Here is a 15,550-nt window from a genome sequence, read left to right as displayed (position 1 = left end):
TTTCTTGCTTGGTTTCCTTCTTCCTTTCTTGCTTCATTCATCATATCTGATTTGCTGTATTTTTAAAAGCAGGTCCTCATGTTATCTCCCAGCTTGAAGCCAACAGTTCCCATTGCCAGGTCAGTCAGTTCCCTGCTCCACTGCTGGCATGTGCAGCAGCCATGGAACTCAGTCAGCTGCTGCCATCTGGCACAAGAGGGCAAACCTTCAGCTCCTTAGGCTTTCATTGTGTTTGACTGGGTGTCTTTGTGTCTTTGTCTTGAGCACTGCAACCAGCACAGCTGCTGTTCTGAAAGCTGGGGTCTGTGTTTTGGCAAGCTGACCTTGCTCCTGCAATCAACAATCCATTTCTAAAGAAAAGTTAAATTTCCAAAAGGAGCATTTATGGACTGCAGTTAAACTGCCCTCCTGGCCAAATATTCCACCCTGAAAACCTCAGAAAGCTGTAGGGCAGTCATAACCCACAACAGTTTTCTCCTCCTCAGCCAGCTCTACTCATTTTTGGGATTTTTACTGGTTTCTTACTTGCTTTGTCTCTGCTTTGTTTCAGGGTTCTCCTAAAGTTCAGAGTTAATGTATCAATGCAAAGTCACACAAAATTATTTCATTTTGTTGGCTTTTTCCAGCTCTTCATGTTCCAGCTTTTGCGTGGCCTGGCTTACATCCACCAACAACACATTCTTCACCGAGATCTGAAACCCCAGAACTTGCTCATCAGTTGCCTGGGTGAGCTCAAATTAGCCGACTTTGGTGAGTCACAGTTTGGATACAGCTGGATATCTGCTCAGACCAAAGCTGTAGCATGCATATAGATCTGTATCCACAGCCAATTAAGGCAGAGAAGCATAACCTTGTCTTGAACTTCAGGGAACTATTTCTGTGGTCAGTCCAGCTTTTCTTGTATTGACACTGATAGGTGCAGGGATTAAACTCATTTAAGTCAGAGCAATTACTGCTGTGTAAAACTAGTTCAAGAGAACAAAGAATCAACCCCTCTCTGTTCAGAAAATAATGTAATGTGTAGAGTCCACAGCAATTTGTGACCCAAAGAGCTTTCTTGGCATTGGTTTGGGATAGCTGCTTCAGTCTCAAATGATAAAGCCCTGCAAAACACAGCCTATTACTTGTTTTGATCTGTCCCAGAGGTATATTCAAGAAACACTTTCTCTGTCAATTGCTTGTAAGGTACTTAAGTTTAAAGAGAAAATGATGTCCTGTTTCCAATTATTATCATCTATGCACTGTACAGGTAGAAGGACTGTCCTAACACAGCATTTTTTTGTTGGTTTGTTGGGGTTTTTTTTGCAGGCCTTGCTCGTGCCCAGTCCATCCCCAGACAGACATACTCCTCTGAAGTTGTGACACTCTGGTACCGTCCTCCTGATGTGTTGCTTGGAGCTACAGCTTATTCTTCTGATATAGATATCTGGTACTGACCAATGTCAAAGCATCTGGGGTTCCCTGGGAAAAAATATTTTTATCTGAATTAAATTAAATCACCCAGAGTTAGAGTAGATACAGTTGTAAATAGAGGAATTAACACCTCTGAGCAGTAAATTTGTGAGCAGTGTGGAGTTTTGTAGAAGTTTCATAGAGGGTTCATAGAAGTTTTTGGGAATTATGTCACTACATCTCAGCTATGGATTGATACAAACCTCATCTGATAATATTTATGAGAGATATGCATCTTGTCTGGTAACATGTATGAGTCTTGCAACAGGACACTTTTGCTCAATACAAGTATCTATGTAGTCAGCTCAGCCAGCAGTAGCTCTCTGCAGAAATGGCTTTGTGTGAAACAATGGATCCACAACTGCACCATCAATTACTTAGGCCTTGGTAACAGAAAGGGTTTCTCAATGAGTCTGGAGATGGAAAAGTGTCTGAGATTTTAATTATTTCTGTGATATTTTGTCCTTTTTCTCAAAGACCATGTCTCAGATGCAGTCTGTACTTCACTCAGGAGAAGGGCTGTGTCTGTTAAAGCCTTGTTTCCTTATGAGCTCTACCCAAAAATCTTGATGTCTTTGGGAATCAAAAGGAAACTGCACATTCATAGATGGGAGAGGAGTCTCTGAGAGGGGGCAGCAAACAGCAGAGGATGAAGGCTTTGCAGGGTCCCAGTGGCCTTTTGGGCTGGCTTGGATGGTAGCTGGGCAAACTGCAAGGTTCCTCAGTCTTCTGGCTTATTTCTGCACCTGCCTGAGCCCACTTCCAACAACACAGTCCTGACGTGCTCATGGACAGTGTGCAGCTCTTGAAGTTGCAGGAAACCTTCCTTATTCTGGCAATTTTACATCTGTAGATGGTATTGCTGCTTCACCCTTTCTTCAGACCAGTTAATCTTCTGCTTGTACCTGTCCCACCAGGACTTAATAACTACTGCAGAGTCAAAGGCTGGGAAAGGGTAGAAGTGCAGAAGAATGTGCAAGCTGGCTGGCTAGGTTTACAAACAGCAAAGCTCCAGGTCTTCACAGGCTGTATCTCCCTCCAGAGGTCTGCAGCTTATCAGACACTGCAGTGACCTAAGTCTGGAGGGCAGGTCAGGGAAACGGAAGTTTTTAGATTCTTTACTTCCCTAGGACTGCTGCTAATTTAATTATTTAAAGGCTTCTCTAAGGAGGAAAACCTTGCTAAATTCTAATGGCTTCCAGCTGCTAAGCCAGTCTAAATAGTCCTGTCTGCTACCCCCACTACCTGTCATTTTTCCCTCCAGACAGTCTCTCAGAAATGTCTGCTGAGTTTGAAGAACACGCCTGCCTAGCAGATTAGAGGGTTTGTATCAGATACGAGCCTGTTGGTTTTTTCCCTGAAAGCTGACCCCTGTCCAAAGCCAGATATGCACAGAAAGCATGTCATTTCTGCCTGTGCAACACCAACATCCCCACTGCACGAGTCTGCTCTGGTGTAATGAACAGCGACCTAGGAGTGGTGTACAAAGATCCCAGCTCTAGCAGCACAGTGCTCTGCATCCCACTGAACTACATGCACACTACAGGCACCTTTGTTATAATGCCTCCTTGTAATAACAACATTCCAAGTGTTTGCCCTAAAGAAAGATGTCACGCTGAGAGAATAGAGAGTACTTCAGTGAGCTCTATTCAGTAACTTCCTCTAACAAGAGTCATTTATTATCTTGATGTACACTGCATTTAAGTTCAATTTTTGTCTATTAGGAAATAATGTGAATTCACACAGATGTTACTTGTCTATTGGGAAGAAAGGAAAAAACCCCTGTGTCCATTGGATGCTGCAATTTACATGAAGGCAGGTCGGAATGCCCTTGGTAATGGCATGAGACAGTGGGTGTCAAAGCCTTGGTTTAAAGAAACCAATTATAACAAAATAAAACATTATTGCAATTCATGCACAGTGTGCTTGAGCAGCTATACTGTCAGTGGGAGGCACATGGGAAGTGAATGAGGCCTTGAATAGATGAAGAAAGAGATAGAGAAGGAGACTTGGTTGCTCTTGGACTAACTAGAAAAGCTGCTTTAATCTCTCTGTATCTCTTTTCTCTTTCTCCCTCACTCTCTCTTCAGGACTTTAGAAGATTCAATTAAGGGATTTAAGGGAGATTACACTGCATATCAGAAGGACTTTTTTTTCCTTTTTTTGAAAAACACCAAGTGCTTTATATCTAGCCACATTAATGGCTGCAAACATGAGTGCCTTGAGATGTCTTTTCAGTCAGGCTTTCCTTGTATAATCTTCCATTAAAAAAAAAAGAGAGAAAAAAAGATCACAGTGGTCTTCCCTTGTAAATTCATGTAGAATATGAGTTCACATGCAGTCATTTAACATGGACCTGCCAGGCTCACTGCAGCCTTCTCCTCAGCCTGGTTCACAGTGCCCCACTATGGCAAACTGGGAGAAACTGGCTAAGGGCTCCACTGTACAGACCAGGCTTGGTGATGAACAAGAGGAAGGATATATTTCTGGTTAAATAGAAAATTGCCATCTCCTAGTGCCAACAAAAACTCCCAAACATGGAGAGGGAACTGTGGGATGCCATAGAGATATCTTAAATCTCAATCCTGATGAGCACCTTTCCACTGTGTGATGCAGCACTGCAGACTGAGGGCAAAGTGCAGTGTTCAGACCTTCCCCAGGGATTGCAGATGAATACAGCTGCATCAGTTGTATCCATACTGTCTGAATCAGCTCTGCTTATGCTCCCTGAATATCCCTGTAACTCCTCCTACTACTTTAATTGTCACTGTTTTGGTTTGTGTGCATATCTGGCACTTGCTAAAATATCATGTCTAGGCCTCTTCCCAAAAGACCCCTCCCTCTGCTCTCTCTCTTCCCAAGGCAGTTTTATAGGACTGAGACCCTCTTAAAAACTTATAGACTGGAAGGTGTAAGAAGACTTGAGAAATTAATATTAGAAGGGAAAGAAGGAAAAGGGGAAAAGCAAAGCAACCCCAGGTGTAAGTATTTAGAAAAATTTAAAAGTAAATGCTTTTGAATCATCCTCATTATCAGAAGGCTCCTCATAATGCTGTAAGAGCTGTAACTGTGACTCTCAGAAGGAAAGCTGAGGTCTCTACTGCAAGGCTAATATGACTCCCATTAGCTTTCAAAGTTCCTGCTCTTGCCAGTCTAATGGCCCTTTCTAGCTTGGATATCAGAATGCAAACTGTGGTAGAACATCAGCATCACTTGTTACAAAAAAACACAGAGAGTTGTTTCTCTTCTCCCTGCAAATGAAGAGTATCCAGATTGCTTTGACCAGACACAGCTGAACCTTGTGCAATGCAATCGGCCAATTACAGCAGCCCCTGTGTTTGCAAAATAGGGTGAGCCATTTGGACACATCCATCAGCTGTGAAAACACTCTTGGTATGCCACTGGGCTCAGAAGAATCTTTCTGTGGGCTCCAAAGCAATGTCTAATCATGTGGTAGTGCTATGAAACACCAGGGAAACTCTCTGTTGCAAAAGTTGTGATTTAAGTTTTGTGATGCCTGGACTCTGTAAGAGGATATTAGACAAGCAAAGAAGCTCATCTCACAAGACTTGCCAAGGTTAGGGCGCAGGAAGCTAAGGAAAAGTGCAGCAGAGATGATCATGAAAACAGTGTTAGATATGGATCTGCAAACAGGCTTGGCACCACCTGGTGTGCAAGGCTGACCAAAATAAATACCACAGATGAGCTCCGTGCCAGGGTTTCAACTGACCACTGCCAGGTGGGAAAAGCAACTACAGTGTTGCAAAAACAAGGTGCAAAGGGTAACACAGGAGTACAGATGACCAGGAGAGATTAACAGTTATTGCTAAGCAAGTGAACATAATACTTTCAGAGCTTGTAAGACAAAGCTGTGTTTTTAAGGGTTGAGCTTATAGGACTCAAATATGATAATACCAAAAAAGAATGAGACTGAAACCTGAAGAGCTGCAATGGGGCTTCATGAGAAGACAGAAAATGTAGAAAAAAATGTAAGGAAATGATTAAAAAGCAAATGAGTGGAGTTTTACACCATATAGTAAGAGATGGGAATAGTTGCAAATAGGTAAGTCTACCTTGATCCCAACTATTTCATCATTAATGCCATGAGGACTAATCCACCTTAGTAAAATGAAGCAATTTGGCAGGTGTTAGGGTTTTTTAAACTGTCTGGTTTGTTTTGGAGCAAGTGTAGAGCAGGGGATGACATAAAAATAAGAATATTTTAACTTGCTGTTATGACCAGGTTTTTTATGCTATGAAATCTTGCCTTCAGCTTTCCAATGAAGAGCTAATTGCTTCTGAAGGAAAATGGCTATAATAGTTAGTGCCTCGGGGTTCTTTCTGCTTCTAATATATCCTTCAAACCCAAGAAGTGTGCAGTATGTCCCTGTTTATCTTTCCTACTGTAAGTACTCCAATTTTGTACCCTTTTCTTAGGGAAAGTCCATCCACAGGCTTCTGCCATGATCCTTTTTTCACATAGTTTGTAACAGGAGTAATGGACAGAGACCTGAAACAATTTTTTGGTACTGGAAAAAGAAGACAGTGCTTAGTGGGCTTCTTTTCCAAGGGTGTCACCTGTCTTGTCTTGATGGTGAAAAGAGAATTATTTTATTTTTTTAGTGGGTGATGCTGATGAGAAAAAGGAGATGGGAGCAGAGATGTATGGAACCTTGATCCCTTTGGGTTTTGAAATCCTGGAGGCATGTGAATATAACTTATCTTTGGTCTGCTCCTGTCCTGGTTCACTTGTGCACTTGTATCAAGATTTCTGCATTTACAAATCAGAATGTCTAAATTTCCATTCCAACAATTATCTCTGCCTCTCTTCCCACCCACCCTAACAATTGTGTTATATATATCATTTATGTGAATGAGTTAATACCTTGGGTTTCTTGCAGGAGTGCAGGCTGTGTATTTGTGGAAATGATCCAGGGTCAGCCAATATTTGCAGCAACTTCTGGTGCTCACGAACAGCTGGAGAAGATCTGGGAGGTGAGTAAAATACACTCTGAAATGGAAGAGAAAAGAATCCATCCCTCCAGCCTGCTGAATTTTGAAGTCCTAAGCATGGGTCCTGTGAATAGCAGAAATAATTTGGTCTAATCTGCAGACTTTGTAACCCATTTTATATTTGGCAACTTTCTTACAGACACAGGAGTAAATCAAATGACTTCCTTTTGATGTTTGTCATCTCATCAAAAATTTAAAGCCAATTAAAGTGACATCAAATTGAAAAAGGCATAGAAGGTGTGCAGCTCCTGCAAATTCTGTTGCTTCATTTTAAATCCTTTACTTACTATAGAATACAGTGCATTCTCACAAAGGAGGTCTAATGCTGCTCCAGAATTACCTTGAAAATGGCAAGACCCTGAGGTTTGTCAGAGATCCTTCTTCATTTTAACTTGGCACATTTTGTATCATCCAGTTTATGGTGCGGCTCTAGAGAATGGAAAGTGTGAAATGACTTTATAAAGGTAGCAGTGAGAGCAACATATTTGGGACCTTCCTAAATTGTTTTCTCTGCTGGGGAAGCAGCAACACAGAGCCAGATTCCGAGAGCAGCTGGCAGAACTGAGGCAGGTTCTGGGCGCTCCTGACCGCTCGTGCTGACCCCGTTACTGACCCAACAGCGAGGTCAACCTATGCATTCATCTTAGGTCTTGCTGTAGGGATCACCTGGTCTGCTCAGCCTGGAGGGGTCTGAGGGGAGACCTCACTGCAGTCACAACTTCCCTGAGAGGGGAAGAGGAGGGGCAGGCACTGATCTCTTCTCTCTGGTGACCAGTGACAGGACTAGAGGGAATGGCCTAAAGTTGTGTCGGAGAGGTTTAGGTTGGATATTGGTGGCTGGGGACTGGAACAGGCTCCCCAAGGAAGTGACTGCAGCCAAGACTGCCAGAGCTTAAGAAGTTTTGGGACAACACTGTCAGGTACACAATGGAATTCTTGAGGTGTCCTGTGCAGGGCCAGGAATTGGACTCTGTGATCATTTTGCGTCCCTTCCAACTCAGCAGATTCTGTGATTCTATGTCTCCCCTTTCACATTTCCTCCCAAGGATTTACTCTTATGCATAGAGTGTTTCTGAAACATGGGTTTTCAAAGGAGAAAGTACAGAAAAAATAAAGTTCATGAAAATAATGAGAAATTACTTAATAGCCATTAGAAGTCAGATTTTTCCAGCGTAACCACTGCATGCAGAAACACTCTTGCTTGGTAGGGTTTTCCTCTTTGCTTGTAAGTAGGAATGTGATAAAAAGTCAGGTAAGTGCATCCAGTTCTTAGACTTGAGTTCAGTCCATTTAAATAAATGCTGAATTTCTCTTTCATAGAGAGTGGGAGGGGAAAAAAATTATTGGGGGGGGAAAAAAATCCATCCTTGGCCAATTAACAAGGTTCAAAGCCAGGGCAGGGTCCAGTTTCTCAGAGTGTGAATGAAGGCTATCCTTGCACTTATGTCTCTGAAATCTCTGGATACATTTCCTGTGGTTTTGCATTAGAGGGTTATAGCACTATCGTAATTTCTCTGGTATTATAACTAATACCATGATTAACAGGATTTGTGCCTCAGAATGCAAAAAAAACCCTTATTTAAAAATCATGAGGAAGTTTAAAGAGCTATGAAGTAATTAGTGCTTTTCACAGGAGGTTTTATGATATTATACAGCCTGGAATGAGGCTCTGTGTTAGACCAAGATTTCAAAGCTCCTTAGGGGCTTTCGATGTCTAGCACAAGATATTTTGCTGAGTGTGAGGTTCAGAATGGGGATTCCTACTGTTTTTTCATAGTCAGTTCTTTTCATGTACTATTAGTAGAGGCACCCTGCCCTGGCAGAGAGACCATCTGCATTTGTGTACATGAGTCTTTATCACCCAGTATGCTCATTTCCACGTGGGACTCTTGGTTCACACACCATATAGATACATGGTTGGAAAATCCCCATTCTGTGAAATGTGTTTGTCCTGTTGAATCATCAGGACTGACTGACTGTCATTTTACCAAAAATGTTCTAGAGGCAAATGCCACCTAAAGCAGTCTCCATCTCCCATCTCTATCCCTGGTTGCTCATTGCTGGTCCTGTGCCACCTCTCACTTGTGGGGCTACATGAACTGGGGACCCTGCAACTTTCTTTTCTCCCTGGCTTACTCTAAATGAGAACAGCTTCTTTGCCCTTCTCATCCTCTGGCTGCACAAACAGTAGCCCTAATGAGCACTGGTCCTCATGAAGGCATGGAACAGGAGCAGGGCCAAACATGAAGGGAAGGCTGGCAGTGTTGGTTATGGAAGGGGGTGGCATGAGTGGATGAGAACTCCAACATCTCCAGTTTGCTCATGGCATGGAGAGCAAGCAAACCTGACCAACTCAAGATCCATGATTCAAATTTTAAGAGGCTGGGCATAGGATTTGCATGCAAAAGCTCCATCTGATTGATTAACATCGTGCTGAGAAGGACTTCATGTGAGCTGGATTAGGCTATAGAATGCCACCAGGGTGCTTCTGCTGCTGAGAGGAGGACACCTTCAGCACTGAAAGGGGCTCAGCTGTGTGACCCCTGGGCTGGTGAACACAGGCAGCAGTGGCACCTGGCAGTGAAGCTGCACATACCTTCACTGATGTTCCCAGCAGCAACAGCATTCAGTCTCAGCAGGAGCCTTTCTGCTACATAATCAAGTGCTAAAATGTCAGTGTCCTTTATGCACAGTGGTAGATCCAGCACCAGCCAGGGCAGTGTGATTCTGGTTTACAGGGAAGGCAAGCCACTCTCCACTGAGAGTGATTCCAACTCCACACCAAGGCAGAAATGGGCAGAAAGAGGTCATTGCTCTTCTCACTCTCTTCTTTTGCAGGTATTGGGGGTCCCAACTGAAGACACCTGGCCAGGACTTTCCAAACTCCCCAACTATAACCCAGGTAGGATTTAACTCATGAGAAGGCCAGCTTCTTTTTTTCTGACCCACTAGCCACTCTATTGTTGGGTCAGTAATTCTTATTATGAAAAATCCTGTGTTTATTATGAAAAATCCTTAGTGTTGCTAAATCTCTTGAGCTACTTCATGACAGTGGTGTAGGACCTACAACAGGACTGGGATTGGCTTAGTTTACAAACAGAGCTATGTGTGTGCCAAAGTTGCCTCACTGAGTGCTGGTATGTGTAAGTCTAACAGAAGATTTCATTGCTCAAAGTCTCACAGTGTATTTAGTCTCCACTCCTCAGTGGAGTGGAGCAAAGGACCAATGTCTCCTGGTTCAGACTGGAAAAGCTGACAGGCACCTGGAGAAGCAGTTTATCTGAACTTTCCTTATTTTTATGGAGATTGGTTTGGGGACCTTTAAACCTCAGCTTTAAAGGTCACTGTCCCTGATTTTGATGTTGGCAAGGTGAGAAATCTGTGTGGTTTACAAAGCTGGATTCTTTTATTTCCACATGAGCTGGTAGAGAAGTCTGTGTCCTGAACTTCAAAGGGCCAGTTGTCTCTTATTTTGATGTGGGCAGGTTGAGAAGTATGCTTTGAAAAGCTAGCTCAGTCACTCTCCCTCTCCTTCTCTCTCTCTCTCCCTTTCTCTCTTTCTCTTTTTGTTTAATGTTTTCTCCTGGGAAAATATATTCAAGTGTCAGTGAGGGGGAAATGATGAGCACTGATTCTCAGCCTCTCAGCAGGATCATTCTGTAAGAGAAATATTAAAGTGAAATATTAAAAACCCTAGAATGTGAAATTCAGCCATCCACAATCTAGCCATTCTCTCTCACTTATACCATAGGAGAGTGGTGGGGGGAGCCTGTCTATCTGGACAGGGAAAAAAAGAACAGGGGGGAGAGGAGGAGGGAGAAGACGTGCTTTGAGCAAGAGGTTTACAGGTTTAGTAGAGCATAGTAACATCTTTTCAAAGAAGTGGGTGTTGCTCTGTGACCCAGTCCAAGATGCCCCTCCTTTGATTCTGGTGCATGAACACTAAACAGCCCCCATTTTCACATGGTAGCCGAGATTGGCTGAACAATAACCTGGTCTCACAGTCGAAAGGACTGGAATCTTTCACACAATTAGCTGAGACACATTAATCAAACCAGCGTGAAATGGGAATGTGTCGCTGTCCCCAGCAAGTTTAATTTGGATAGCAAGCAAGCACAGAGCAGACAGGAGGAAGCATTTTCTTCTCTGAGTTGTAGAAAGCCTGGCTGGATAGTCTACAAGTTGAGAAGAGTAGTCTGGGAGATACAGAAATGCTCACGTGTGGGAGGAACTAATCACGAAGAAGTTTTTTATGCCGGTCATCTGCTAATCCAAAGCCTCAAACATACAAACTCTGGGAGATGATGGTTGGGTATCCCGGTGCTATGTAAAGGCACAGCCTAGAAATGCAAGCATTAAGGCTATGTTAGCAAAGAAACTTGCACAGACAACAAAGAATGTGGGTGCCTAGACCTGCTCTGAGCAGTGATTCCCCCAGCTCTGTTTTGTCTGAGTAGCAGTGCTGTCCTCTGCTGCTCTAGAGGGTGCCAGTGGCAGGGCTGGGAGGGAGAGGACAGGCACCTGGAGAGCAGGGCAATAACCCCAGTGAAGTCGAGACATCATAAGCAGTTTTCAAGTCTGACTTGCTTTCAGACTTGATAAAAAGTTTCCCTAGTAGACTCCAGAGGGGCAGAATTCACCTGTGCTGTGATACTGGGATGCTGGTGCCTTTTGTGGCTGGACCAGGCAGAAATGCAGGACTCAGAGGACATTTCTATTGGAGCATCCCATGGAGCTGGCAAACACACAGAAGAGGCTAGGTCATGTTTGGGGCAGTGTTAGCTGGAGAGGCAATGTCCCTTTCCCCTCTTGAGAGCCTAAGGGGCTGCAAGCTGTTCCAGCCACATTTGGGAACCAAACACACCAGCAATACACAAGCCAGTCTGAACAGAAGAAGGCTACTCTCAAATTGGACTATTTGCCCTGCTCATGAACTAAATCAATTCACTTCTTGATGAGACTGCTGGTAAAAAGACAATTAGTCTCTTTGTTTAAAGCTAAATGCCATTTATATGCTTCTGGGCTCTTCCCTGAAGCACAAATGCTGTTCCTCCCCCAGGACATGCTGAGCCCGAATACAATCTGTGGAGTCAGCCTGAGAAAACCTCTCCTGAGGTTATTCCCAGACCATTTGTGCGAATCTGGGTGCCTGGGTTGGTTCAGATAAGCAAACAAACTTTGGAGCTCTTCCCCAAATCTGATGGTTTGAATTCTTTTAGCTAGTCCTATTGATGTTCACACTGAGCACAGGCAGCAAACAAACAAACAGGTTCCTGCCCGCGGCAAGGAATGAACACGGGCAAAACAAAGCGCTGAGGTGTGACCCTGTTCTCATTGAAGTTGATGGCAAAACTCCCACTGGATTCAGGAGCATAGGCTCAGCCCCAGACTGAGACTGTTACTGGAAGGGTTCCTGGGCCAGGTGGGTTAGTAGGAATCTTTGAAATGAGAGCTGGAAACCTTTAGATGTTTTCCTGTCACTGCTGTGGGCTTGAGCACATCCTGCTGCAGTCTGGGAAGGATACAGCATGGGCTCTGGGGTCTCTGGGTCAGGCACTCACAGGGCAGCTGGAGGAAAAGCAGTTCCTCTGCCTCTTCTATGGGCAGCTGACAAGGGATGAAATGGGCAAAGGCCTTTTTGACTGTCCTATGCCCTGGTGTCTTGCACAACGTTCAAGAACAGCCTGGTGCCCATTCCCTACAGTTTGCCAAAGTCTCAACCTGACTCCAGGTGAATGGGAAGGATGGTGAGTAACCTGTTTGCAGCCAGCCCTACAGCTTGTGATGGCACCTTCTCTCTTGGGGTAGGGAATTCTGTGCAGTCATAGGGCCTGCAAGCAGGCTGGAGAGCCATTCCCTGGAGAACATGAAGGACTGGAAGAGCTCCTGCCCCACATCTCAGCACAGTTGCTGGCTGGCTCCCTGGGCTTACCAGCCCTACCCATAGTGACAAGGCTTTGCCCTGTGTTTGTTCATTTGTTCTGTTCCCTCATTTTGCTTCCCCTGAAAGAGGCAGTTGCAGCTCTGTTAACACTATTTTTGAAAGCTCTCATGCTGAGTGAGCTCAAATCCTTGCATTAATCTACTGCTGTGTTCATTTCACTGTGCTGAAAAGCAGCGAGTTTAAATCCCCTCTAAACACCACTGGTGACACCAGAAGGCCAGTGTTTTGATCCAGCCCCATTAATGGTTACAAGTTTGAATCTAGACAGCAGGGGTCAAGGGCAGGAAAGGATTAGGAATCACAGCCCATGACATTAAGCAAGTGCTTTTGCCAAACCAGGAATGCTGGAGTGCCCAATGTACCAAGTTAGTTTTTATTTCCTTTTTTGAAATTTGGATTCCAAAGAGTGGGGAGCAGTGCACATCTGTCTATAACATGATGAACTGAGAGGGAGCTTTACTCCTTGATTTATTACACAGGCTGAATGATGAACTTGCCTGTGCCAGGAAATATCACCTCACAGAGCAGAGGCAGGTTTCACACAAGGTCTTTTCAGATGCAGCAATGACTTTCAAATAAAGCCTAGTTTTTCATGTATCTGCTGGCTTTGATATGCTGAATGAGATTTAGAAGCTTTCCAGAGTCAACTTGTGCTCCCAGGTATGTTTTCAGTATCTGTTGCGTTTCCAAAATGTCACCAGCAGATGGAGGCAACAAGCAGCAGGCCCTGAAATGCAAACTTCCCATCCATCATATTTGTGAAAATGCAGATGAAGTCTGCATTCCGAGCGCTTTGGGGTTTTTTTGTAATCTCACTTTTTATGTTGATGTTTCATTTAACACGTGGGATGGTTGAAAACTGAATTCTAAAACGATAAAATTTTTATTGTCATAATAAACTGCATGTGGCTTTGATCTCAAAGGGAAGAGCAGCACTGTAACTAATGTGCAATGTATGCTAGCCAGGGTGTAGGGAAACTTCCCATCTGTGTGGCAATGGGCACAGCCTGCAGTTTCCAGCCTGCCACACAGACAGAGCTCTGCTCTTGTCCTGAAGCCACAGAGATTTCACTAATGAGAGAAATTTTCTCTGTGAGCCTGCAACCCCACTGCCTTCATCCAGCAGCACTTGGCATCCTTTTTCTGTCTCTTCATCAATTAGGAAAGTTTAACTTTTGTCCTCTGGCTTGCTTGCCTCATTATCAGTTCATTAGCTACTTCCACCTGGGTTTTCAAATAGGAAGGTATTTCCTCATTAGCACACTCTACCTTGCATAAGGATAGAAAATAACAAACCTACAGTGCTACCTTCAGATCTACTCATACTGTTAAAAAAGCCAATCAGCCCTACACAATCCCATCATTTTATGTCTACATCATCATTGTGAGATGATTAAGTCAGTAGTTCATCCACATTTTTGAACGATCTAAATATTCTTTATCTCTTACCTTTATGGAGTAGCTGTTTACAGTGCTTTACAATTTGAGATTGCTCTTAATCTTCCAGTAGGGGAAATATTTACTGCTCTGTTTTTACCCTGCTCAACACAATGGGGCCTGGGCATTCTCTAAGGATTTGTCTATATGGGGTCAGTCAGGAGATTAATCTGAACTGATTTAAAGTGCATTAGTTAACTGCATTCAATCCCTGAGCAGAGACACACTGTTTTCTTACCCATATCTTCCATTTATAATCAAAGCTCTGTACTCAAAGTGGCAAATTTGGCAGTCCTCACTCAGGCTGAATTCTTCACTGAGAGATGTGTTTGGACAGGGAGAGGAGTAGTTAGCTCACTGGCTCTTACACTACCCCTTGCAGACAATTATTAATCGCCAGGTTAATAATAAAATAATAATAAAAGATAAATTTAAGTCAAGAGGCTTACTCAAGGAAGCAAACTCTATAATTCAGGTATTCCTCCCAGTTCCCAGTAAGCAAGCTGATATTTCTGTTTCTAATGTAAAGAAAATCCTATTTCCTTTTTGGAATGTTAATCCTGAAAATACACTCTGCAAAAACAAAGTGACATTTTACTAAAATTTCATTGAAAGGTTTTGCCCTGCTGTTACCAACTCAACATGCTTTTTTAAAATTCTGTGTTAAACTCATTAAAGAATATTAATGTTTAAATATTTCAGTACAGTACTTAAATAGTCTTGGCATTTTTACTAATTTTAATGAAATTGATATATTGTCATAAAATGTTTTCATCTCACAAATCAAATTTTTTCTGACAGAAAGTTACCACATCTGAAAGTTTTTGGCCAGCTCTGTGAAGAGGCAAAAATTTCTACCTCATACAGAAAAAATTTTTGCCTTTCCAAACCATTTTTAAAATTGTTTTTCTTCTATTCTATCTGGAAACTTTACATTGGTAATTTATTTCTACACTTTTGTTACAGTCAAGGGGGCAAAAAAAAAAGGAAAGGTGTCAGTGAAAATGTTACTTGTGATCCAAGAGAAGTGTTCTGCCAGTCTTGGTGACTTATTTGGGAAGGGAGTATTCAAGATGCTAATATATATCTTCCATATATTGGTGATATTCCAGTGCTCTGGCACAGCAACAGCCATGAATCTCACCCTAAGTTATATTCCCATTTACTGCTCTAGAAATTACCTTAGTATTTGGTGTAGGAGAACAATTCAATTCTGAACTATTACTTACCCTGTGAGAGGTTTAACAACCTGCTTGCCTGGTTTAATGGTGCAAGATTGCTGCTGGAAAGGTCAAGGGCTGGAAGCTCAGTCATTTGCACTTTTTCAAGTTGTCTGTGCATCAAGTCGGAGCCCAGGTCTGGCACTCTGGAAATGGCCATGCAGGCAAAAGCAGAGGGGGCTCCCACTGGAGCTCCTGTCCCTGAAGGAAGTGCCTGGTGCTTCCTGGCAGATGCTCTTGAAGGGCTCAGCATTAACCCCAGCTGAGCTCTGAGTCTGCTGGCAGCAGAGCAGTGGTGCCTGCCTCCTGGTGGTCTCCCTGCTGTGGGGAATGCTTGTCCAGGCTGAGCTGGAAGAGGGCTGGACACCACCCTTCCTGCTCTCCTTCCCATGACTAGAGTGCCACTGTTCATTCTCTGCTGTCAGAAACAGTGCTCAGGTAAATGTAGGTGGGTAGAAATTGCAGCCTTTCTGATTGCAGAAAA

At 43.4% G+C, this 15,550-nt stretch overlaps 1 protein-coding gene across 5 annotated transcripts in view; it reads left to right on the top strand.

The window, feature by feature from the left end:
• CDK15 (cyclin dependent kinase 15) overlaps window positions 1-15,550 on the top strand; it is a 37,329-nt gene that overhangs the window by 7,565 nt on the left and 14,214 nt on the right. For 3 of the 5 annotated variants that reach the window (XM_050976976.1, XM_030241835.2, XM_050976978.1), the window contains 4 exons: window positions 627-750; window positions 1,309-1,429; window positions 6,354-6,447; window positions 9,304-9,367. In XM_050976976.1, coding sequence (XP_050832933.1) covers window positions 627-750; window positions 1,309-1,429; window positions 6,354-6,447; window positions 9,304-9,367 — 403 coding nt within the window. The remainder of the gene's footprint in view (window positions 1-626; window positions 751-1,308; window positions 1,430-6,353; window positions 6,448-9,303; window positions 9,368-15,550) is intronic. The other 2 variants (XM_050976977.1, XM_050976979.1) reach the window with 1 other exon arrangement.

Source organism: Serinus canaria, chromosome 7, assembly GCF_022539315.1.
Source record: "Serinus canaria isolate serCan28SL12 chromosome 7, serCan2020, whole genome shotgun sequence".
NCBI classification, from domain to species: Eukaryota; Metazoa; Chordata; class Aves; order Passeriformes; family Fringillidae; genus Serinus; species Serinus canaria.
This window is presented reverse-complemented; position numbering and strand designations above follow the sequence as displayed.